Below are 24,479 nucleotides of genomic sequence, written 5' to 3'. Positions count from 1 at the left end.
AAGATGAGATACATATGGATATGGTATTCATGTTTTTTCTACTTTCATGTAAGTGTTTTGAAAGGCGGGGCGTTTTGTCAATTGATTATATTCGATTTTTCCATTGCGCGTATCTAATTTGTCCATATGCACTCGCCGTACAAAAACAGGAACTGGTTCGAGTAGCCAAAGAATGTTATTTCCTTTAAAATGGATGTCGGTGAGGCACTCGTCTGTTGATCCACACACGACATTTTTTCACGTTTGCCAACAAACAAGCGTCCAAGGCCTGCGACTCACGTCCGCCATGACCGCCGGACGTCTCGATGTCCTCTCCCGGTGGATTCGAGCAGTAGCGACCTCGTCAGCGTGCTTTCTCAAAGAGGTGCCGCCGCATCCCCCCACGGCGTTTTGCCGTTATGCCAGCAGCAGACGTGTGGGAAAGCCACGCGGAGTTCAAAATAGAGCCCGCAAGGAAGAAGAAGAAGATGAAGACCCAATCATGGAGGAGGTCGAGGACAAACTCAACGCTTTGCTGGAGTAAGTTAAATTCCGAAGTGTCATAACCACCAGTATTGATGAGTTATATTCCAGTCAACTCTATTATTACTACTACTGCAAGAGTTTAAGCGTAAATGGGCTAGTCCTATCTGAACATTATAGTGGGGCGCACGCTAGATATCCATAATATAACTGGAATATTTAGTAGACATTAATTTGTCGGACAGGACAGCCAAACAAAATACGGGACATGATGCACAACACTTTATCCTTAGGTGTAGAATTGTACGTCACCCACTATTTTTGGTTTCTATTAGAGGTGCAATAATTAATTGAGATGTAGTTAACATATTAATGTAATTTTTTTTGATAATCAATATACATTTTTAAAAAATCTATATTTGAAACTTTACGTGCTAATTTGACCCACGGCGTAAGAGGAGGGTTAATTCGTCTTACATTCCAGAATCTGTATTTCGGCCAAATAATTAAAATTCTGTTTTTTCTAGAGAGAGTAGGAAAAAGCATCTGAGGATCAAATACAACATAATGGACAGGAAGATGACACCGTCAGGCGCTCCAGAGAGGACCTTGACTTGGGAGGCCATGGAGACCATCAGGTGAGCTCTATGGGGAGGACGCTGACTTGGATAAGTAACGAGCGGTGGCTAGGAGAGATGACAAGTATTCGGTACCTCAACCCCAAACGTTCCTGCACACGAAAAGTTCCCGGATCCCTTAATTTGAGTCCATGAGATTAAGGGATCACAGATTCCTGGTTCACAAAGGTCCCCGGACCTCGAAGGCTCCTGAAGATGAAAGTGTCCCACAGTGCTGTGCACTTGAAAATGTCAGAGCTTCTGTTAGCCTACCTGCCAATTTAATGGGCAACGCTGCATTTGAAATCATGGTTCCTGTTTCAGGTATCTAAAGCGAGAGCATCCAGACGAGTGGACAGTTGAGCATTTGGCTGAAGGCTTCTCGGTCAGCCCCGAAGTGATCCGAAGGGTGGTCCGCAACAAGTTTAGCCCGACGTCTCAGAGGAAAGCAAAGCAGGACGCTACGGTAAGGTTGCAAAAATTCTGTGAATCGTAAACTTTACATGGAAATGAACAGGAGTTGATGGGAATTAATTAGTAATAAACCAAACTAATGGAAAATGGAATCTAATGTATTTGTGGAAACTGCATTTTCACATAATTCTGACTGAAACAACCGGATTTCATACAGCGGTGACTACATTTACAAGTGCCCAAAGTTATCCGTATTATTTATTTATTTGGTGAATTTGCTATTCTTACTAATCTAAGTTACATTTTTGGCCGATTCCTCAGCTTGACATCCCACGGAGACTTATTGAAAAAAATTTCACCCCTTTGCAATCCTTCACCAAGGTGATGTCCAGGCTTCAGCGTGCAGCATTGTCTTCGGGCGAGGCCGGAACAGAGCGAAGCCGACCGGAGCTGCCCGCGGGCCGCTCGCTCCGACAGTTCTTGCCTCCCGGAAACCCCCAAGCCGCTTTGGTTCCCGTGGATGTATGTACGCATGAACCCCCTATTAAAGCTTCCGCCCTCGTTACCGGTCCAGCGATGCTGCCAAGACGTCCCAAAGGTGCCGCAGCCACGACGACGCGGCCAGGGCAGGACAGTTTGATTGACGTCGATCCGGCAGAGTCGCAAGATGAGACGTGGGATGGACGAGTGTTTTCTGAGGAAGAGCTTGACGAGTTTAGAGATACTAAGCCTGCGCCCGCGGTGCAAGTTGGGAAGGATTTCTTTGATGGCAACGGCCACTTTTTGTACAGAATCTAATGAGCACAAGATGCAACAGATTTGAATGTAATCTATCAAATAAAATCTTAAAAAAGTGAAATACAGTCACTTGATGAAGAGGTGGCTCAAATTCAGATTTTTTTCTCTTTTTTTGACATTTGACGAGTTTTGCAAGTGGCGCCCAAAAAGTCAACATGGAGTCACAAGGAACAATCGAAATTTATTGGCAAACCCAAAGATAAAATTGCCTGACATGATACAAACAGCAGATAAAAAGATATTTACAGGTAACCCTTATTATATATCCTATTTTTAGATGGTAAGAAGAATGTGATAACGTCACTTTTATTATGTTGGCCTCATAGCATAATTGCCTTGGTCATTTTGAGCTCGCCGTCTCAGTATTGAGAAATAGTCATGCGTTTGTGAAAATTTGTGTCTGTGTCGATTCTCTGTCGCTGAATTGAGGCAACTGGTGTCTGAGTTCGTGTTTGTTTTGTTTTTTTCTTGTCAAGAACGTTCAAAAATAACTTGGGCATCGATGCTATGAAGCTAACAATTTTTCAAATATGATCCACACCACATGTACTGCATTCTGAACGTGCTCAAAACAAATACATTAAAAAGAAGTGCAGATATCTCAAGAGGGGGGAGAAAAAAAAACCCATCCGAACGGGACATTACAGAACATTATTTTAACATGTACAAATGTCGCGAGTGCCTGCCCGCCCTTCATCTGTCAAACAACCAAGTTGGTCTCATGTCAGCTCTGATTATTTTCAAATGTGCCGGCAAGTGAGCCCTCCAAATAAGAGCTGGCTTGCGATGTCACAATGTGACTTATTGAAAAATCTCCGCCCTCGTTGATCCGTTTTGTTAGAATATCAGAGAACTGTTACTGAGACGCCTGGAACGCGGGAACAATTGTGCATAGTCTTCTACTCAACTTCAAAGCCAAGTCGATTGTATCAGTAGTGCCCATATTTGAGTTTCAAGTCTAAACATGCATTTCAAAGGAAAACGAACCTTAGAGAATACAACCCAACTGGTGTAACAATTGGTCTAAAATTTATTTGAGTCCAAAACTTTTGAAATTGTGACAGAGGGGCTTGTGGTTATGACTTCAGTTTTAGTTTTGTGTTGCAAAAATTGCAACACGCCAGAAGTTGGACAATTCAAGCCCACATCGGGCAGCTTTGATTAGAAACGTGCGGATGTTTGTAATGCGGCGACACGAGATGTCGACTGCTGCGTTTCGCCAACCGTCGTTTAGCTGCCAATTTGTTTGCCACTTGCGATCGCAAAACAAGAGTGTGTCATGGTCGTTATGTTGTAACGTTTGACATTACGTTAGCGTTCATTCATTTTCCGAACTGCTTAATCCTCACTAGGGTCGCAGAGGGTGCTGGAGCCTATCCCAGCTGTCATCGGGCAGTAGGCGGGGGACACCCTTAACCGGTTGCCAGCCAATTGCAGGGCACACAGAGACGAACAACCATCCACACCCACACTCACAGCTAGGGACAATTTAGAGTGTCCAATCAGCCTGCCATGCATGTCTTTGGAATGTGGGAGGAAACCGGAGTACCCGGAGAAAACCCACGCAGGCCCGGGGAGAACAAGCAAACTCCACACAGGGAGGCCAGAGCTGGAATTGAACCCGGTACCTCTGCACTGTGAAGTCGATGTGCTATTACGTTAGCAGTCTAGCTTAAATTAAAATCAGTTCATGTTAGGAAAAAAAAAAAATCCCGATAGTCCTCGATGCTCAGTAATTCGGTTAAACGTGTTCATCCTTGACCTGTTAACTCAATTCTTAATGACAAGATGTAATGTGAAAAGATTAGAAAGCTATTGACGTCTAAAGTTCCTGGACCGCAGAGGTTTCTCGACTCCAACGGCTGCTGCACATCAACGGTTTCTGCACCCCAAAGGTTTTTGGACATCCAAGGCGAGTCCAAATGTTCCAGGATGTTTTGCACTTCTAAGCTAATGCTTCTTGACTGCAGAGGTTCCTGGCCACCGATGGCTGCGGGAGGTTTAAGGTTCTCTGGAATATTGTCTCGAGTGTTTTGCATCCTTCACTGATCAAGCGTAGCAGCTCGAGCTACATCGCAACGCAAAAGCGTTTGACATGCACGGAAATAAGTCTGTACATTTTATTGCTATCAAACGGACGCTTGGAGTTGTGCTGTGTACTTCAAGGGCAGAAATTCTCATACTTTCTTTCCAAACTAATTTCTCTTCACTTCTGAGCATGTGCATTCAAAGAGTTGGCAAGAGGACAGCTGAGTGACACCAGATCAAAGTGCAAGCGAAAAAGAAGTAGCGCGACAAAAGAAGCGTCCGGTCGCCAGAACGCGAGGCTGGAAACCCCTCGAGAATGATTGACAGACCTCTTCGGCTGCTACTGCAACAGGTCCTTCAAGACAAAATCGGAGAAGTATTAGAGACCAAAACAAAATGGGAATTTCTCCATTTGCGAGACTAATAAAGGTTTTCTTATTGTTGAAACAAAAAAAAGAATTTCATATCAAGATTAGAATGACCAAACTGATCATATTACTGAAATAAAGACTGATGCATACTCTGAATACAGTGAGGTGGGGGGGGGGGGGGGGGGAGACTGATAGCTGGGTGTGTGATTCACTATCATAAATGGGTTTTTTTGTTGGTGGCTCCATTTTTATAGAGCCCTATCAATGATCAAACCATACAGGTGACGTACAAAGCCATCGGTCACCATCTGCGCCGCGTTGACATCAGCCTACCTCGTCAGAATCATCGTGAAAGTCGATCTTTCCGTTGAGTCCGTGCTCGCTGTCCAACTGGTCGTCCAAGGTGTTGTCCACGCCTTCCGCCGCATTTTCGTTGGCCTGTTGCTGCAGTACCGAGTATCTGTGGACCAGGAACCTGCGTGGGGCACACAAATCACTCACTCCACATCTGTCTTTCTGGCGCGCACAAAGAACAAACTGGTTGCTAGTCCATGACAAAGCACACATTGGCAAATAACCAAAATGCAGTGGCGCCTCTACTTACGAGCGTCACTTCGTACGAAATGTTCAAGTTACGAAACGCCTCAACAGGAAAATATTGCCTCGTTACGAAAGAAATTTAAAGATACGAGGGGTATCAATACAGTATGGTCTGCCAGTCGCAGCTCCGAGTTTGCCAAACGCAACATCCTTATAGCTGCTCTGCCATTGGCTATTACCAAGCATCACCCTGGCATCCCATTGGCTAATAGGGACCTCTACCTTACACGTCAATGTGTGTAGATCAATAAATAGATCGATATGTGTCCATGCAGTGTCCTCGTCATTGGGCCCTCGGGCCATTAGGCGTTCCGATAGTTTTACGGAAATGTGAATCACACAGAAAAAGTGTTCACCGGTCGGGCGATCGCTCACTATGCTGATCTTTGGCATGGACATTTTCGAAGGATTGTTTCAAGCCGACAAAAGCAAACCTCCTTGGGTCATTTATTTGTTACACATTTTGATGCATTTTAGTGCTTTAGAAAAAAATGTATGTCCGAATTTTGTGGGGCTTGGAACGGATTAGGGCATTTACCTGGAAAACGCGTCTCTACTTTTGCAAATTTTCGAGTTATGAAATTTCTTCCAGAACTCGTAATTCATTTTGTAAGTAGAGGTACCACTGTACATGCGCCTGGCAGCAATATATAAAGGTGGCAGAGAAGTCTCTTAGAACTTTTCTCTATGCAAATATTATATACTCATTCCCACTACCTGTATACTGCATTTCATTTGGATCCTATACACGCACGCACACACGCACCTCCCATTCCCCTGAGAGGAGGGTTAATTGCGTGGGAGGGGAAAAAAAAAGGCACTCGAACCTGCCGCCGCAGACGTATTTCTTGATGAAGAGGACTCCGGCAGCAACGCTCAGTAGCATGATGACTATCGTGAGCACAATGGCTACTGATGTAGAGGAGTTGCCTTTTTTCTGCTAGAAATACAAAAGCAAGACATGACAATTAACAGCCTCGAAAGAAAAAAAAAGAAGGGGAGAAAACTGGAAAGAAGGAAAAAAGACAGTAAATAAAGAATATATGAAAAAAAAGAAAAAGAAAGCCGGAACCTGCACTGACCTGCATATCCGGGCCCAGCAGATCACTCACACACCTCACACTCAGGTCAATTTCTTTACGATCAGGAATCGTACCTCCCTCACATTTATCACCAGGGATTTTCCTATAGCTGTAGAGACAACGTTTATTAGCTTTAGCATTAGATTTATTCATTTTTTTTTTAAATATATGGTGTATTTGTCTGGTGCGAGGTTAAATAAGGTCACAAATATCCACTCGTGAAACAGCCACTGTATCACAATCCACAACTTTAAAGCGCAAATACTGGAAGTGCGGTGCACAGCTTTGAAGTTCAACAAAATTTACAAAAAAAAAAAAAAAAAAAAGATTATATCTCCTGTGATTTCACAGCATAAACGATTCCAACAAAAATAAACGGAATATGTCGCCGTTGTGCAGAAAACTCACATATCCAAACAGTGACAACTGCATATTTTTTCACATCTCCGTACAATTGGTCTGTCCCTGAACCAATGTCATTCATTTTGTTTCAAATATTTCAAGGGGGTCCAATTAAGTTTGGATTATCGGATACGGGTTTAGTGCAGTTTAGGTTCATCCTGAAAGTTCAGCCCATTTTTGCAAGCAGTGTCAATACGAATGATTGGAACAAATACATGAGACACGCAGCCCCCTCGAATCCAAACCTGAACCGAGAACTGACTGAAATGAAGTCTGGCAAGGTTCTTATTACCCTTGGGTCCGCAGCTGTTCCTCTCGACCATGCAGACAGAACTCCAGCATCTTGCCTTGCAGGTCCGGCTCCTCCACACACTCGGCGCTATTCTCTTTGCGGTAGTATCCAAAGTCGCTACGTCAACGAGGAAAAGACGTCACAAAAGCGGCCTTGGAAACAATTGTGACTGAACATTTGTTCAGATTAATTGCTTGCTTGACTATTTTAAGTTTCTGGTGCCCATGCCAAGTGGGTCGAGTTCGACCTAGCTTGTTATCTTGACTTCAGAGTTTTTGTGACGTGAGGTGCATGAATCAATAGTCCGTCACATGATGTAAAGTAATCTTGAGAATGAACCAGCGCCCTTCATCGCTGGCTCTTCTGACTTACCAGAGGAAGTCATACAAAGTGCACGGGCAAGGCGTCAGCTCCGTGCTGACCAAATAATCTCGTCCGTTCCAGCAAACGGAATCCTTGTGGAGACGGCGGAATGTTTCCCTGTAGCCCAGGATGCAACCGTTGCTGGGATCGCTGATATTATCCGAGTGCGACAACCACTGCACGTAATCGGCCTTCATGCCTACAAAGAAAGTCAACAAACAAACAAAAAAAAATGACATAGGGGGCGCCACACTCCAATTTTCATGGTCAATGCTCTTGCTGCGTTTCCCAAAGCGCAAAAATGCCCTTCCTGCCCTTTACTGAACGGGACAAACGGTCAAACACACAACCGCAAAATGAATACACCCACAACGAGCAGACAAGAGCATGAGTGCAGCTCCCGACATCGCTGACTAAGCCACGCTCCTTAAAGCCTGTATGTCACTGAGCCGCGACCGTTGGAGCACGTAGCAAATGTTGGTCTTTCGTCAGGGTTCTTAAAAGATTGCAAACAGTTTTTTTTGGGTTTTTTTGCCGCAAAAGGTTTTTGAACCTACTCCAAATTTCTTTGCGACAAAAACTTTTTTTAAGCTGTTGGCGAATGTCCGGCGAACGTCTTTGCGGCGGTTTGCGACCTTGAATGAATCCTAACGAAAATCAACACTCAGGCCGTGTGCAAACACTCAGCAAACTTGGTCGCTCAGTGAGACGCGGGCTTAAAAGGCACACATCAGCGTGTCCTAAAATGTGTATGTGGGTGACATTCGTGAGAGGCCGCGGGTTAAAAAGGCGCATTCCTTTGGTGAAGCAGCGGAAGTTAAATAATTTCTTCGAATTGCGATTCATTTCAGAGATGTCTCGCCATTATGCTAGGTTCGGAGCCGTCGAAAACATTGGGCAGCGCCATGTGCAACTATTCGGGTTGCTTCGAGAAGAGAAGAGAGAAGAGGGAGGGGCGGCGGGTCCTTCAACAGACACACAACAAAAAGTTTAAACATCGCTAGTCAATCTGGTGGCCGGTGGTTGTGTTATTACGTTGGCTAATGCTAAATGCTATGCTGGTCGACAGTTCAACAGCTGAATGCACACACCCTTATACAACCTTTTTTTGCTGGGTGCCGGCAGCGATTGGAAACTGGCCATGTCGTTTACGTCGCGCCGGTCCCACATTGTAACATTGGAAAAGCGCAACCCGAAGCGCCACACCCGACCCATACGTGGTCCGCGGTACCTCTGCTCCATAGTGTTGCCACTCACAGTCTCTGGTAATGAGGTCCCGGAAGTCGATGGTGGTGGAGACCCAGTGTTGGTTGAGGATGCTGGTTTTGTAGCCCCAGATGCTGACGTTCATGGAGCGGGCGCCCGGTTCCGACGCCAGGCCCGTAAAGAAGATGGGCTCATCGGTGAACTTGTACGTGTGCCAGCATTGTCCTTCATCCGTAGAGAACCTGTCAGGACATCAGAGAGTCTACAAAACTCAGAAAACATCAACGAGTCAATCTTTTGTTAGCTACCTAATTGGCAAGTTTATATTGCGTCAATATTTGGGTGAAGGTCGAAATTCGGTTTCAACACAACCTCTTTACATTCGTAACTGTCATCAATTGGGATATCCCGATCTAAACAGGTGAAGTAGGGAGAACGGTAGTGATGGACAAGCGAAGCTTCATGAAGCACTCGTGATGGTTTTTGACTCCTCGAGAGGGCACTCTTGGTTTAAAGATGCAGTGGAATTTTAACACATTTCCATTGCACTAAACCAAGAGCATCATCTCGAGGAGTCAAAAAGTGCTTCATGAAGCTTTGTTTTCCCATCACTGGAGAACGTCACAACGCGTTTCTGCTTCTTACTTTCTACCATCAATAAAACATATGTTCACGCCGATCGCCAGAGTAATAAAGCAGTCGCTTTCCTCCTCGCTTCGAAAGAGTGGTTCGCTTCTGTGCTGCGTCCGAGTTTCGCCATGATTGTTTATCTCGGTTTCTGTATTTCCAGCAAGTGGCGCTCCAGACACACGGACTTATAGACACACACCAAAATGTTTGTCTCCACACAGGGTCCTTATCGACAGAAGAACAGAAAACAATCGGGAAACGCCACAGAGGAATACGTTTATCGAAGTTAGGCTCGGACAGCGCGCGGCAATGTAAGATGGCCACCGGTGGCTTCACGTCGCCGCGCATACAAGTACTTCCTGTACTCAAAAGACCAAGATTCCTTGCGGATAGAGAATGTGTGGAGCACAAACGTTTTGATGGCGTGTCCACTGTGCTGTCTGAGAACATGAAAGCGCTCGCCTAACTTGCGACACCCGAGCTCCGGCCCCCAATGGCATGTGAACAGCACGAGACAAGAACGCTTACTTGATCACGTCGACCGGTTCTTCGGGGTTGTGCTCCACGGCCACAAGCAGCCCGCCCGAGTCTAGAATGGCATAATGATGCGGCCCATCCAGAGCCTTCATCCACGTGTAGCCGCCGTCATCAGACACAAACACGTCGGGGGTCATCACCGAGATGTCGTCGCCGACACTCCCTGCCAAGATTCGGGCATACATGTCCACTTTAACATTAAGGTCCAGAAATACAAAAAAATTTAAAAAATGTGTCAGAGAGAACGATTTGAAAATCTCATTACCATGGGCTAATATTAAGCCCACAGCGTTCGGTTCGCTCAGGGGCACCATGGGGGCGTTTACCCTCATAGCAGTGCTGTATGTCGCAAGGATGTGGAGAGCGCACTGTTCAGACAGAGACAAAGTAGCATTTAGTACATGTGCAGCGCCTCCTCCAAAGTCCACCACAACTAATGAAATGAAATCGAATGGCATAGTCGTGTGAATTCAACTCAACTGTATTTCTTCAGCACTTTTAAACAATATAATACAAACCTCTGTACCTGGAGCAAAAAAATAAAAAATAAGTGATGATCAATCTGGTATGCGCACGTTGACCACTAGATGGCAATATCATACATTCCTGCACACTACACAGTTTTGATGATGAACTACAGGTCAAATCCCGATCGTCAGACTATACCGCACAGTCCTCAGTGAAGTGTGCCCGTAGTAGAAGTGCATGTAGTGTTTGAAAACACTACATGAAAAAAATAATAATAATAAATTCTGAATTGGAACATCAACTGGCGCTGCTGAGTTGGATCTGCTTGTTGTTTTGGCAATTTTGCTGCTAAAAAACTGGAGCGAAGTCGTAGTTAAAGTATAAACTCAGGCTTGGGCTCCGAGACGACGGCACTATGGTACCACGCCTGGATTTGCAATGCACGATCTGCGGTCGCCAAGGATGGCAACTGCACGGGAAGAAGACACATGTGAGTTTGACATATTTTTCTCATCATAATTGCAGCTTTTCTGGGGAAAAGTAGTCTTTTTCAAAAATATAAAACTTCTATAAAAGTGGGGTTTTCTTCTAAAATTTATTTATTTTATTTTTTTCGATATCCACAGCTTTTATTTGACATTTGGGAAAACCTTTTATGTTTAGCCATTGGGCCAATCTTTTACACCCGACTTTTGCAAGGAGTCTGAACTTCAAAGTTTGTGTTCAGGATAAAGCCCGTGTGTTTCTGGTCACTTGCTATAATTGTCTCCTCACCTCTTCTGGTCGCTTGCCTTTTGAGTCACAGTTGCTGATGGTGGGCTTCCGCAAGGGGGTCCACTCTCCTCCCATGTTACGGGTCATCACTGACCTCACAGACTTGTCTGCAACAGAACGTGAGCATTTCTTTTACTGACTGAATTATGACTGGGCCTTAAAATTAAATCCGCCTCCCCCACAAAAATCCAATAGCAATTCATAATCCCCCCCCCCCCCCCTTCATTTATAGAAAAAGCAGATGACAATGACATTCAAACCAAGTTTTGCATCTTGTTTTGTTTTGGTCGTTATGGGATTATTTACTTTATTGATGCTGATAAACAAGTTTTTACTAATTGTTTTTCTGGATCCCATCGATCTACGGCTGCTGGGGCTCTTGTTTGAGAACCGCTGCTCTGAGACGCGTGGGCAGGCCTACCTTCGGTCAGGGTGCTAGTGATAAAAACTCCCCGCAGGGAGGTGATGTTGGTGAAGTCGGACTCGCCCCCTGTGGTGGTGTAAAGGTGGCGCTCCAGCGACTTGGAGAAGACGGTGCCCCGGTCGTCCGAAACGTAAATGGTGCCGACGCCATCATCTGAGCAAACGGGTGACAGTAAGAGTCACGTTCTTCAGCCAAACTGAGTCAGGTTATTGGACTGACCCTCCGGTTCGTCGACGTGCATGAAGACCATGTCGTTGCTCGCTCCCAAGATGGAGTAGAACTGATCGGAACCGATGGATGGCAACTGAGCCATGTTCCAGGTATCGCCCTGGTCCACCGACACGTGGATCCTCCTCTGAGTGGCCTGCAAAGAAACGCCAGAAGTTGAGAAGACGACATCGAGAGACCACCAGTGACGACGGTCCAAAAATTAAAAATAAAAATGAAGTCTTCAAAACCCACGGAGAAAGCATAAGCCGTTCAGATGACGGCTTTTAACTTTCAAGTTCAATTTCGTGCAATGAATTCAGGCCATCAAGATGGATTTTGACTAAAAAATTGATTGGGCATTAAAATTGATTGCAAAATAATTTTTGGACTTATTGTTAGCCAATGACTGCGGTGTATTAGGTATTGCATCATTTAAAAAAAGTAAATCAGGAAATAAATAAATCGAGGAACCAGCAACGGACGTCACCCAAGAGGGCGTGGCGATCTCAACCTTTTTGAAACACAGCTACTTCTTGGGTACTGATTATTTTTTTCCAAGAGCTACTCGTCTGAGATAAACTTCTGAGGCAAAACTATGAGAATTTTTCGAATAGATAAAGATGACTTACCCCCCCCCCCCCCAACATGTCGGAAATCAGTCCTACACAATCTAACAGCGGTAGGTCACATTTGCAAATTTCAATCATCTTTCCATGAATTCAACACCAAGAAGCGTATACAAAGGCTCGTTAGTTATTATTTTTATTATTATTATTATTTTAGAAATGCCCAAACTTTTTATGGGCACAACGACATGCTATTTTGCCACGGACCCACCTCGCCCGTCATCACAGAAGCAAAGAGGAAGCGACCGCCGAGGCCGAAGGAGTAGATCTTGCTGGCGACGGTCTTGATGTTTTGCCCGAAATCAGTCGTCCTCCTGATCTCCAGCGCTCCGCGGGCATCTGAGCAAACACAAGGGGGCAAACCAGTTGAAAAAAAACTGCGCGCCGGCAACACCGGATAGCAGTGAGGCACACTCATGAATGGTTGCCAGTTTGGAACACTTACTACAGGATCCGTTGCGATTGGTTAAAAAAAAGATGGCATTCTTCGTCCCCCTGGAATGAAAGTAGGAACGCTTATTTTCATTCATCACAACGAACTAAAGTGGGTTACAGCAAAGGCAGGGTCAACGATTAGGTGTTTATTTTGAAGAATAGAACGCAGCATGATGGCCCAAGATTTTTTTTTTGATGGCTGCTGTGAGCACAACGTCTTTACTGGTCGCAGCATTAAAATACCCGCTTGAAATCTAACGCACTTGACTATCAACGTTACTCAGGTGACAGGCAAACATACAAGGAAGCGCCTCCGGGACAACAAGGCGAGTCTGCTTGCCAAGTGGCTTTTGACTGCAAGGGCGGAGCAATGAGGAAAAGACCCCGGGGAATTGATGGGAACTTGTTTATCTCGTGCCAGCGTTGGGAGTCATCAAGTTGGATTAACTGGGGCATGAACTACATCTTCGATATCAACACCTCTCGGAGAGTGGATAGAAGAGCACTTGAGAACACGTTTCACTACCGTATTTTCCACACTAAAAGGCGCACCTTCAATGAATGGCCTATTTTGTAAGTTTTTTTCATATATTGGGCGCACCGCATGATAAGATGCCTCCACTAGATGGAACTACGCTCAAGGAAACACCAACAGAACGATCAGATGTCAGTAAAACGTATTAAATAAAGCAGCGACACAGTTCGGCCCGGCCGGGCACAGCCCGAAGAGGCAACGTGGGTCCCCCTTCCCATGGGCTCACCACCCATGAGAGGGGCCAAAGGGGTCGGGTGCGATGTGAGCTGGGCGGCAGCCAAAGGCGGGGACCCTGGCGGTCCGATCCTCGGCTGCAGAAGCTAGCTCTTGGGACATGGAATGTCACCTCTCTGGCAGGGAAGGAGCCCGAGCTGGTGTGTGAGGCAGAGAATTTCCGACTGGATATAGTCGGACTTGCCTCCACACACAGCCTGGGTTCTGGTACCAGTTCTCTTGAGAGGGGTTGGACTCTCTTCCACTCTGGAGTTGCTCAAGGTGAGAGGCGCAGAGCAGGTGTGGGCATACTCATTGCCCCCCGGCTCAGTGCCTGTACATTGGGGTTCACACCGGTAGACGAGAGGGTTGCCTCCCTCCGCCTTCGGGTGGGTGGACGGGTCCTGACTGTTGTTTGTGCATATGCACCAAACAGCAGCTCAGCATACCCACCCTTTTTGGAGTCCTTGGAGGGTGTGCTGGAGAGTACTCCTGCTGGGGACTCCCTTGTTCTGCTGGGGGACTTCAATGCTCACGTGGGCAATGACAGTGAGACCTGGAGGGGCGTGATTGGGAGGAACGGCCCCCCCGATCAGAACTCGAGTGGTGTTTTGTTATTGGACTTCTGTGCTCGCCACGGATTGTCCATAACGAACACCTTGTTCAAACATAAGGGTGTCCATATGTGCACTTGGCACCAGGACACCCTAGGCCGCAGTTCGATGATCGACTTTGTAGTTGTATCATCGGATTTGCGGCCGCATGTTCTGGACACTCGGGTGAAGAGAGGGGCGGAGCTGTCAACTGATCACCACCTGGTGGTGAGTAGGCTCCGCTGGTGGGGGAAGATGCCGGTCCGTCCTGGCAGACCCAAACGTATTGTGAGGGTTTGTTGGGAGCGTCTGGCGGAATCCCCTGTCAGAAGGAGTTTCAACTCCCACCTCCGACAGAGCTTTTCCCATGTTCCGGGGGAGGCGGGGGACATTGAGCCCGAGTGGACCATGTTCCGTGCCTCTATTGTTGAGGCGGCCAATCTGAGTTGTGGCCGTAAGGTGGTTGGTGCCTGTCGTGGCGGCAACCCCCGTACTCGCTGGTGGACACCAGCAGTAAGGGATGCCGTCAAGCTGAAGAAGGAGTCCTATCGAGCCTTTATGGCCTGTGGGACCCCAGAGGCAGCTGACGGGTATCGACTGGCCAAGCGGAACGCGGCTTCGGTGGTCGCCGAGGCAAAAACCGGAGCGTGGGAAGAGTTCGGTGAGGCCATGGAAGCCGACTTCCGGACGGCTTCGAGGAAATTCTGGTCCACCATCCGACGTCTCAGGAGGGGGAAGCAGTGCACCACTAACACTGTGTACAGTGGGGATGGGGCGCTGCTGACTTCGACTCGGGACGTTGTGAATCGGTGGGCAGAGTACTTCGAAGACCTCCTCAACTCCACCAACACGCCTTCCTTGGAGGAAGCAGAGCCTGGGGACTCTGAGATGGGCTCTCCTATCTCTGTGGTTGAAGTCACCGATGTGGTTAAAAAGCTCCTCGGTGGCAAGGCCCCGGGGGTGGATGAGATCCGCCCGGAGTTCCTCAAGGCTCTGGATGCTGTGGGGCTGTCCTGGTTGACACGCCTCTGCAACATCGCGTGGTCAACAGGGAGAGTGCCTCTGGATTGGCAGACCGGGGTGGTAGTCCCTCTTTTTAAAAAGGGGGACCGGAGGGTGTGTTCCAACTACAGAGGGATCACACTCCTCAGCCTCCCTGGTAAGGTCTATTCAGGGGTGCTGGAGAGGAGGGTCCGTCAGGAAGTCGAGCCTCAGATTGAGGAGGAGCAGTGTGGTTTTCGTCCCGGCCGTGGAACAGTGGACCAGCTCTACACCCTTAGCAGGGTCCTCGAGGGTATGTGGGAATTCGCCCAACCAGTCTACATGTGTTTTGTGGACTTGGAGAAGGCGTTTGACCGTGTCCCTCGGGGAGTTCTGTGGGGGGTGCTTCGTGGGTATGGGGTACCGAACCCCCTGATACGGGCTGTTCGGTCACTATACCACCGATGTCAGAGTTTGGTTCGCATTGCCGGCAGTAAGTCGGAATCGTTTCCAGTGGGGGTAGGACTCCGCCAAGGCTGCCCTTTGTCGCCGATTCTGTTCATAACCTTTATGGACAGAATTTCTAGGCGCAGCCGAAGCGTTGAGGGGATCCGTTTTGGGGGCCTCAGTATTGCATCCCTGCTTTTTGCAGATGATGTGGTGCTGTTGGCTCCTTCAAACGGGGCTCTCCAACTCTCACTGGAGCGTTTCGCAGCCGAGTGTGAAGCGGTTGGGATGAAGATCAGCACCTCCAAATCTGAAACCATAGTCCTCAGTCGGAAAAGGGTGGAGTGTCCCCTCCGGGTCGGGGAGGAGATCTTGCCCCAAGTGGAGGAGTTCAAGTATCTTGGGGTCTTGTTCACGAGTGGGGGCAGGAGGGAGCGGGAGATCGACAGGCGGATCGGTGCAGCGTCTGCTGTGATGCGGACGTTGTATCGGTCTGTCGTGGTGAAGAAGGAGCTGAGCCAAAGGGCGAAGCTCTCAATTTACCGGTCGATCTACGTTCCAACCCTCACCTATGGTCACGAGCTATGGGTCGTGACCGAAAGAACGAGATCCCGGCTACAAGCGGCCGAAATGAGTTTTCTCCGCAGGGTGTCCGGGCTCTCCCTTAGAGATAAGGTGAGAAGCTCGGTCATCCGGGAGGGGCTCAGAGTCGAGCCGCTTCTCCTCCACATCGAGAGGAGCCAGATGAGGTGGCTTGGGCATCTGATTCGGATGCCCCCTGAGCGCCTCCCTGGTGAGGTGTTCCGGGCATGTCCCACCGGGAGGAGACCCCGAGGAAGACCCAGGACACGCTGGAGAGACTATGTCACCCAGCTGGCCTGGGAACGTCTCGGGATCCCCCGGGGAGAGCTGGAAGAAGTAGCTAGGGAGAGGGAAGTCTGGGCTTCCCTGCTAAAGCTGTTGCCCCCGCGACCCGGCCCCGGATAAGCGGTAGATGATGGATGGATGGATGGCGACACAGTTCAACAGTTCGAACATTGACTCGTTAACGTTGAACTCTCTTGCCGCCGCTCTATTTCCGTGATCAACTTAAGTTTGAACTCTGCGTTGTCAGCATGTCTCAAGCAAGGAGCCATTTTGGGGTTGACATATTACCGTCATAATATACACAAAGCGCATCGGATTTTTAGGCGCGCTGTGAGCTTTTAAGAAAATGTAAGGCTTTTAGGTGCGCCTTTTAGTGCGGAAAATACGGTACTACCTGAAGAATGAACAGTAAATTCAAGTTGATGCCTATAATGCAGGACTTTTTCAGTGTTTTGCATCTCGGCAGTTTGAGTTCCAACCGGGTCGATCTTCGGTTAATCTGCCTACGGGTAGTTGTGAAAACATGTATCTGCAAGCCAGCGTTTTGAAGAGAATTGGCAAAATAAACACCCACAGCCCACCGCAGTTTTGTAGTTGCCCATGCCAAGGCAAATAGCAGCTACGCTCAAGAAATTGACAGATTTCTTTGCATATAAATGTACGATCACAAATGATTGATGAGAGGAAACGATGCTCTGATTAAATTGCTGTCTGTAAATGTTTGTCAAAATGATTTGTGAGCATAGTTTCCAAAGTTGAATTCAAGGTCTAACTAGTACACTGAACGTTTGAGTCGACGTCGCTACTTAGCGGAAGCTAAAGTTGAGAACACTGTTAGCAGGGGCGTGGCGGCCAACGGGAATTTCGAGAGTTTCCTGACCGGCTGGTCTATTTTCCGTTTTGTTCTGTGAATATACCTCGTGCCCAGTTGAAGCACAAAGTATATTTTTACCTCCCTCCCCATGCGTCATCTACTTTTCCCACGAGGGATCCGAAGATTCAGGTATTGTGGGTAAACGTCCAAAATGAAGAGCAGACTTGCCCCAAAAAAATCTGAATTGGGCATCACACCCTGCAGTGTGAACGTGGCCTGTCTGAACGTGACATCGAGCTGCCGGGATGGAAACCACACGCAAATTGAATATTCTGCACCTCGCCCCGATTTCCACAGACTACTTTCGATTGCCCGGAGAGCTTTGAAATCTGCAGCCAAAAGCCGCGATCGCGGAATCGCGGATTCCTACTGAATGGAACGTGGTCATGTCACGTGGCTTTTTGATGGCGTGCATTCCATGTACAGTACGGCGTTGATGCTTTGCCGAATATTCTTTCTCCACCTGGCCCGTAACCACATATAAGCTAACGAAATACCGGCGTGTGTTCTTTCAGTCTGTAACTGAACTCCTGAGAGGCATCATATTGTGACCATCCTCTCCATTTTAAGTGCTTTGCCGCTATTTTGTAGATGATTGCAAACCCCTTTTAGGAGAGGCGTCAATTGCTGGAGTTTTGCTATTCGCGGCAGGCCGTATCCCACTTCACTGTAACTCCACTTTAATACCGAGGCTTGTAGACAAGAGGTTGGTCTCTCACCATTTCACCATACAGACCGTGCTGTGGATCTTTCTCCAATTGAGGCCAAAATCTTTCGTCAGCCACAGCTCCCTCTAAGGACAAAAATAAGGATGTCATGATGACAAAAGACATGTATTGAAAATTCTGGGGGGTTTTTGTGTATTTTGGATGGAAGAAAGGCGCACATTGCCTTCCATCCAAAACTGTTGTTGTGTGATACTTAATGCACCTTGTAGAACACTAATTGGTTCAGATAAGGTGATTGCAACCACCTGGGAATGGCCAATTGTTGCTTGGACCTGATTGGCCTGAAGCTCAAGTGAACTCCCTTTATAAGAGGAATGAGGAAGTCACTGCGGCTGGACAACTTGGAGAGCAGTGCTACACGTGGGCTGCTCAAAACTGGTCAACTGTCACTCCTGAAAATAAAGAAAACTGCAAAATCTCCTTCCTGAATCCTGGCTGAATTGCCTTTTTATTCTTTTTTCACCTGGCGTGCTGTTTCGCCGCATAACAAAGGACACAAACAAAGACGTTGAGCGATTATGCGGTGAAGCCGTTTGGCTTCACGGAGCTGAAACTGAACAAACAAGGATGGTGTTAATAAATGTACTCTGTGTCAACACTTGACTGATTATTGACGAGCAGGAGTGATTACTGCAATAAAGCCGAGAGGAAGAAGGTAGGTCAGCTGTCCAGAGTTAAACTATGCATTAGGTCAATTTGAATCCTGTATTTTTTTTTCTCCGCCGTTTTGAAGAGTTCCCAAGTGTCAATATTTCCACAATATGTCCCCCGTCAGCTTACTTTGTTGCTGAGGCCCAGCAGCACGTCGGAATTCTCCGGATTGTACGTGATGGCCGATGTCGGATTGAAGGGCAGCTCCAGGTGGGTGAAACTCTTTCCAAAGTCGCTCGAGACAAAAATCCGAGAGTGGTGACCACCGGACACCTCGCCAGTCAAGATTACCTACCCCGGCGTGGGACAAAATCCAGATTGACCAATCCAAAAAGATATCACACCAGGAAACCGCGGGTCCACTTCACTCACTTTGCCAGAATTCTCAGGGCCGATGGCAATGCCAAACTGCGATCGGATGAAGGTGTTGTTGATGAGCTCCGTGACGTCCAGGAAGGTCTTCCCATAGTCCTCACTGGAAGAAATCAAGCCACCGTCAAATCGGAGAGCGACTCACCGTGTCTGACATCAGATGGGACGGCAGCACAAATACCTTCGATAGAGTTTCGACTGCCCTAAATTGATCATGAAGATGGGAACGTGGAATGTGGTCAAAGCTAGGATGACCTGTCACAAGAAGGAAAACGTATAGCGTTGGATGAAGGCGGGCTGATTCGTCCATTTTATCAATTAGTGCGACTTCATTTGTTAGGCCGCTTATTCATCTCTACGGTCAAAGCTGACGGCCACGAATTTGCACAGCAGCTTTGCGACCCCTCGGGTGACTACCCCCCCCCCCCAAAAAAAAGCGACTATTTCCCCTAAGAAACGGACGAGTCACTAAGCTGTCAACACTAACCGGCCTTTTGATTCTCTCTGTTGCCAGCTATGCTGTTCAAGTTAATCGTGCACAACCAACAACAAGAAAAAGGATAAATAGTTTGTTTAGGTGACATGATACTTACCCCCGTGCCATCTCCAACCCAGGCCAGTAACACCGATCCACTTAGGTCATTGAAAGTATGCTGAAAAGAAAGGGGGGGGGGTGTACTAGTTATTGGTCACATTCATGGTGGAAGAGGTTTTGAAAATCATATTTATTCATCAATCATTTATTTTATCATAAAGGTTGAGTTGACTTTTTAGGTCCACCGTAAGTCAGTTTTCCACAAAAAGATGCCACCCTCCTCCACGCAAGGTGACTTCTGCTCATTTTTCACACCAAGGTAGCGAGCAAGCAATTAGCACAACTCAAATGTTTCCAACATGTGGATAAATGAAACGTTTAAATGGCAACCATGACTGTTGGATGTCTTCAACCAGAAAAAAAAACAAGCCAAACTACTAATAACTAGCACACAGCCGGTCACAAGGCCACTTCCTTGCGCTCCTCTCCGGTCGGGAAGTTAGTTGAGAGCAGGGGTTACCAATATGGTGCCCGTGGGCACCAAGTGGCTCCCAAAGACGACATAAGTAGCCCATGGGCTTGTGCTGAAATTGGTGCACTAACAATGGGCCTTGTGATTCTCTCGGAAGGTTTGAAAAATGTAAACACTGGGAGAGGTTTATAGAAATAAAAATGTTATTGTGAGAAATCGTTAACAGGATGAGGGTCTTCACATAAATGATTATCATTAACAACAACTTCAGTGTATTTCTGGAGCTGGAGCACTTCAAAAGAAGTCGCTCTGACCTTCACAAAGTTTGGTGAAGGCAGGTTTGCAGTTAAAAACCCAAATTAGATCGTCGCAACACACACACACACACAAAAAAAACCACAAACAACAGAACACTGAAGCGGTTAATCCGGTTGAGAGATATGCAGCGAGTATAACGAGTTACACTTCCTCAACATAGTAGCCATGATGTGCTACACACATGTAGATGTAGATTTTCACTCCAGCTTGATCCCACTCCCACAGAAAAAAAAATCCCGTCGCAGTCTCCGACCACAGTTAAAAAAAAAAAAAAAAAAGCCTGACCCATCCTGCCTCTAGTGAAAATAATTCCCACTCTTGACCTGCTCCCGTCAGAATGACTCCCGCACCGCTCCCTCAGCTACATTCAAAAGGGCTGCGCATCTGTCCGAGGTTTTTCTTTTTTTCCGACTGAATATCCCACTCCTATGAATGTTTTATCCTGTACCATCCCAATGATTAAAAGTAAAGTTGACTCCCATCATTCCCGAAAAAAAACTCAACCTTTACTCCACACTAACACAGTATGCGCCTTGGATAATTGATCCAAGGAATATTATTGCTGTTCAAGGAAAAGAAAGGAGAGTTCAAATGTGACCATTTGGCCCAAAACACAACAGGAGGTTTAAAAGACAAGCTTGGGGGCCATGCCATGGCATTAGAGGGACATCATTGTTGTAGCAATGTTGATCGGAAAGGTTTTGCAGAAAAAGGTGAAAGATTTTACAGAACTGACACGAGTATTTTTGCACACGACAGACCTGAGTGAGTTAGACATGAGGCTATTTAAACAACTTTTGTATGACAAAAAGGGAGGAGCTTCATTGAGTCAGGCCATAGCTTTTTCAAAACAAGTTATTTGCCGCAATCCTATGGCATTTGTAAGAAGTCACAACCCTTTTTGTGTGGGGATTCCCTGGAGATTTTAACTATTTTTTTGTTCCGTCTGCAATCCAGCCACCGTTTTAAGGTCAATTTATCGTTGAGATACAGGTACACTGACTTCAGCAGTGGCAAAGTAATACAGTATTGTACAATATATTCCAATTGTGATATTTTGTCCCTCCCATACAGTTGTGCGCCTGCAATCAGGCCTCTGTTTCAAAGCCAATGAGTGTATCTGCTACTGAACACATTTTGCTTATCAATATGTTACAATATACTGCTATAATTACTTAGGCCAACCCAAAGTGTTCAGCACCTGCATTCCAGCCACCATTTCATTGGCCAGTTAGTGTCCATGGACCAGAGCCGCTATTTTCGATATAATACGATGCATCACGATTCCAATAATTTCTCCCACGTGTATAATTCTGTAACTGCAGTCCAGTCGCCATTTTAGTGTGCCTGGACCATTGCTTCCATTTTTAACATGTTGCTGTATCGATAAAGTTTTGCAATACCGATATTTTGTCAACCTTTACTCTCCGGCACCTACATTCCAGCCAGCAGTGTAGAAGCCATTTAATTAGGGCACATGGACAGCAGCTATTTTACACATTTTCTTCTACTGACAGAGAACGACATATCATGGTACCGATATTTGACCCACACATTCAAGTTCTGCACCTGCGATCCACCCGCCATTTTAGGGCCAATTGGCGTACCTGCCTACCTGGGCCGATCAACGTGTAAAGGGAGCGCAGCTGATAACTTACACGGTGCGTGTTGTTGTCCAACTTGGCCTCATATCCTTGAAGAGCGTCGCAGGAGGCGTCCGGCTGGGCGCTCCTCTTCCTCACGCTGTGACCCCAACCTGCCGCAGCGGACCCCTTGGCTCGGTTCGAATCTCGAAAAAAAGTCCGTCCAGACGCTTTGTTGAGGTCCAGGAAATCCGCACCAGCTGGCAGAGCTAAGAGGGACAACAGCAGGAAGCCGCGGAGCGAAAGTCCCATACTTGTCGCCACTGTAAGGTTTAAAAAAAAAAAAAAAAAAGGAAAAGAGTTTGGAAAAATAAATTTATATTGAAGCCTCGCTGATATAATTGAAGGTCGCTACGGGCTTTGGTGATGCGAATGAGATCAACAAAACACAAACGCCGCTGACAGCGATAATTTCACGATTTTATATCCGATACATAGACCCTCAAGTCCAGAAAATAATGTAAAAATATAAATATCTATGTACATACAGTATAATAATTGACGATGGGAGCTGAACGCCAAAGAGCGAATGGTCCACTTGACACCAAGCGGACTTTTTGGCTCTGTACCGCCGCTCACCGAAAAACGATGACGCAATTGGCTGGCATTTCATTAGGCTCCACCCATTTTCTCAATTTGATTGGTTATTTGGATAGAGGGCGGTGCCATTACGAGGAGGTAACAATGGGTACGGCTGTCAAGAGACGTCCATGGTAGGTTGAGAGCAAAGCTGTCATGTGGAGCTACAAAAGAAACAAAAGCCAATTAACTATTAATCTGACAAAAGAAAATTTCGAATACTTCCCCCCTCAACACCGGACGCCAACTCTTTTAACGGCATTTAACTAATTTGGACTTAAATTTTAAATACTCATGATAGTGACAAAGTAATTCAATGGTTTACAGAAATCCCCCTCACAAATCTGATTTGGGGGATTCGAATCTGGAGTCTGGCTTTTTTTTTGTGGAGCGGACGTGTTTACCAGTCGATCCCCGTACACTCTCTCTTTCTCTCTCCCCCACATATATATATATATATATATATATATATATATGTGTGTGTGTGTGTGTGTGTGTGTGTGTGTGTGTCTTTTAATAAACATAAGATTTTAAACATTTATTATTATTGTGGGAACGTGTGTTCCACATGCACGCAACCCTGTTGCCATGACCTTTTTAACACGGCAAATGAGAAAAGCAGTGAATCACATGACCCGCTGGACTTGACATCCTCAGTTTTCCAAAAGAATGATAGAGCAAATGTATGTCCACAGTTTTATAAAATAGTTGATTGAATGTCTCACTGTACTTCATACAACTCCGTTAGGCATCTGATCAGAAGAAGACAATTCTTTATTCGAATTTTTTCTTTACTTATTTACATAAGTAAAATTGTCCTCTTGGTCAACAGTAATAGCTGGCTAAAAACCTAACTTCTACTCCTGAGCAAAAGCTTACGGTTCATTTTTCAAGGTTCATTTTTCAAGAATTTTGAAGCTAAAATGTCCTCCAATTCTGGAATGACCCATAGCGAAACATGCTGGGTCACATTGACCCAGTTACATTATTATCAAGGTCACGGGAGGTCCATCATAGTGTGTGTGTGTGTGTGTGTGTGTGTGTGTGTGTGTGTGTGTGTGTGTGTGTGTGTGTGTGTGTGTGTGTGTGTGTGCGTGCGTGTTTATGTGACAATGGGCTGCTTCCGCAAAACCATGACTGTGGTCATGAGTGCGGTAGGGCAAACAACTCTTCATATTCTCTGCTTCAAATGAAAACTTCACTAATATAAATGTAATAAGTCTTGATTTTTTTGTATCTGATATAGCAGTGTGAGACCACCTAAGAGGATAAATGCAAGTATTTGTTGAGAACGGGAGAAGCAGATCATGTGCTCTTTCTCGTCAAGTTATTTGATTATGCTCTTGTTTACTCGCCGGGCGGCAAAACCAGTCTGACACGTTCCCATGATACGCGGCAGTGAAAACAAGAAAAAAGCTGCCAAAAATAAAAAGTGCCGCAACAAGTTTACTGAATTTCAAGGCTTTCACAAACCTGTGCTGGAAACCCCTCGACGCACTAGTTGGCATTCCTTGCTTTTTTACAGACACGTGTAATGATGATCATGTGTTGAGCACAGTTTGAATCCCAGTGGAGTATTGCGTCAACCTGAATTTTCTCTCAGATTTTGCCCCTGCTAATTTAATAGAGCTGGCTTCAAATATCAAATAACACAAATAATGATGTGATTTCCAAACATGTGGCTGTGGCACACTTGCATGAGAGATCAGCAGGGAATTTGCCAACTCAATATGTAAAAAACCCACCCATCCATCCATTTTCCAATCCACCTATCCTCACAAGGGTCGCAGGGGGTTCTGGAGCCTATCCCAGCTGTCTAAGGGCAATAGGCGGGGGACACCCTGAACCGGTTGCCAGCCAATCGCAGCGCACACAGAGACGAACAACCATCCACACTCACACCTAGGGACAATTCAACCTGCCATGCATGTT

At 46.4% G+C, this 24,479-nt stretch overlaps 2 protein-coding genes across 3 annotated transcripts; one reads left to right on the top strand and one right to left on the bottom strand.

The window, feature by feature from the left end:
- Positions 1–61: 61 nt before the first annotated feature.
- Positions 62–2,369, top strand: ngrn (neugrin, neurite outgrowth associated). The gene is made up of 4 exons (XM_086113036.1): positions 62–519; positions 990–1,100; positions 1,404–1,545; positions 1,875–2,369. Exons 1-4 carry the CDS (start codon positions 173–175, stop codon positions 2,289–2,291), a joined length of 1,017 nt encoding a protein of 338 aa, XP_085969162.1. The 5' UTR covers positions 62–172; the 3' UTR covers positions 2,292–2,369.
- An 83-nt stretch (positions 2,370–2,452) lies between these two features.
- On the bottom strand, positions 2,453–22,531 carry sort1b (sortilin 1b). Of its 2 annotated transcripts, XM_086112915.1 has the most exons (21): positions 22,457–22,531; positions 21,984–22,231; positions 19,594–19,653; positions 19,182–19,255; positions 19,001–19,103; positions 18,758–18,919; positions 17,969–18,042; positions 12,750–12,799; positions 12,516–12,643; positions 11,688–11,832; positions 11,466–11,621; positions 11,045–11,151; positions 10,068–10,170; positions 9,794–9,965; positions 8,687–8,877; positions 7,439–7,628; positions 7,067–7,183; positions 6,373–6,481; positions 6,118–6,230; positions 5,024–5,165; positions 2,453–4,674 (listed from the first exon to the last, which is right to left on the bottom strand). In XM_086112915.1, the coding sequence occupies exons 2-21, from the start codon at positions 22,218–22,220 to the stop codon at positions 4,660–4,662; spliced, it is 2,448 nt and encodes an 815-aa protein (XP_085969041.1). In that variant the 5' UTR covers positions 22,221–22,231; positions 22,457–22,531; the 3' UTR covers positions 2,453–4,659. The 2 variants fall into 2 exon arrangements, with proteins under 2 accessions (XP_085969041.1, XP_085969032.1); XM_086112906.1 differs by having other exon boundaries at positions 21,984–22,523.
- Between the last annotated feature and the right edge of the window lie 1,948 nt (positions 22,532–24,479).

Source organism: Hippocampus guttulatus, chromosome 1 (genome assembly GCF_054856545.1).
Source record: "Hippocampus guttulatus isolate MCC_2025c chromosome 1, RoL_Hgut_1.0, whole genome shotgun sequence".
NCBI classification, from domain to species: domain Eukaryota; kingdom Metazoa; phylum Chordata; class Actinopteri; order Syngnathiformes; family Syngnathidae; genus Hippocampus; species Hippocampus guttulatus.
Note: the sequence above shows the minus strand (reverse complement) of the source record. Positions and strands in the feature narration are given on the sequence as shown.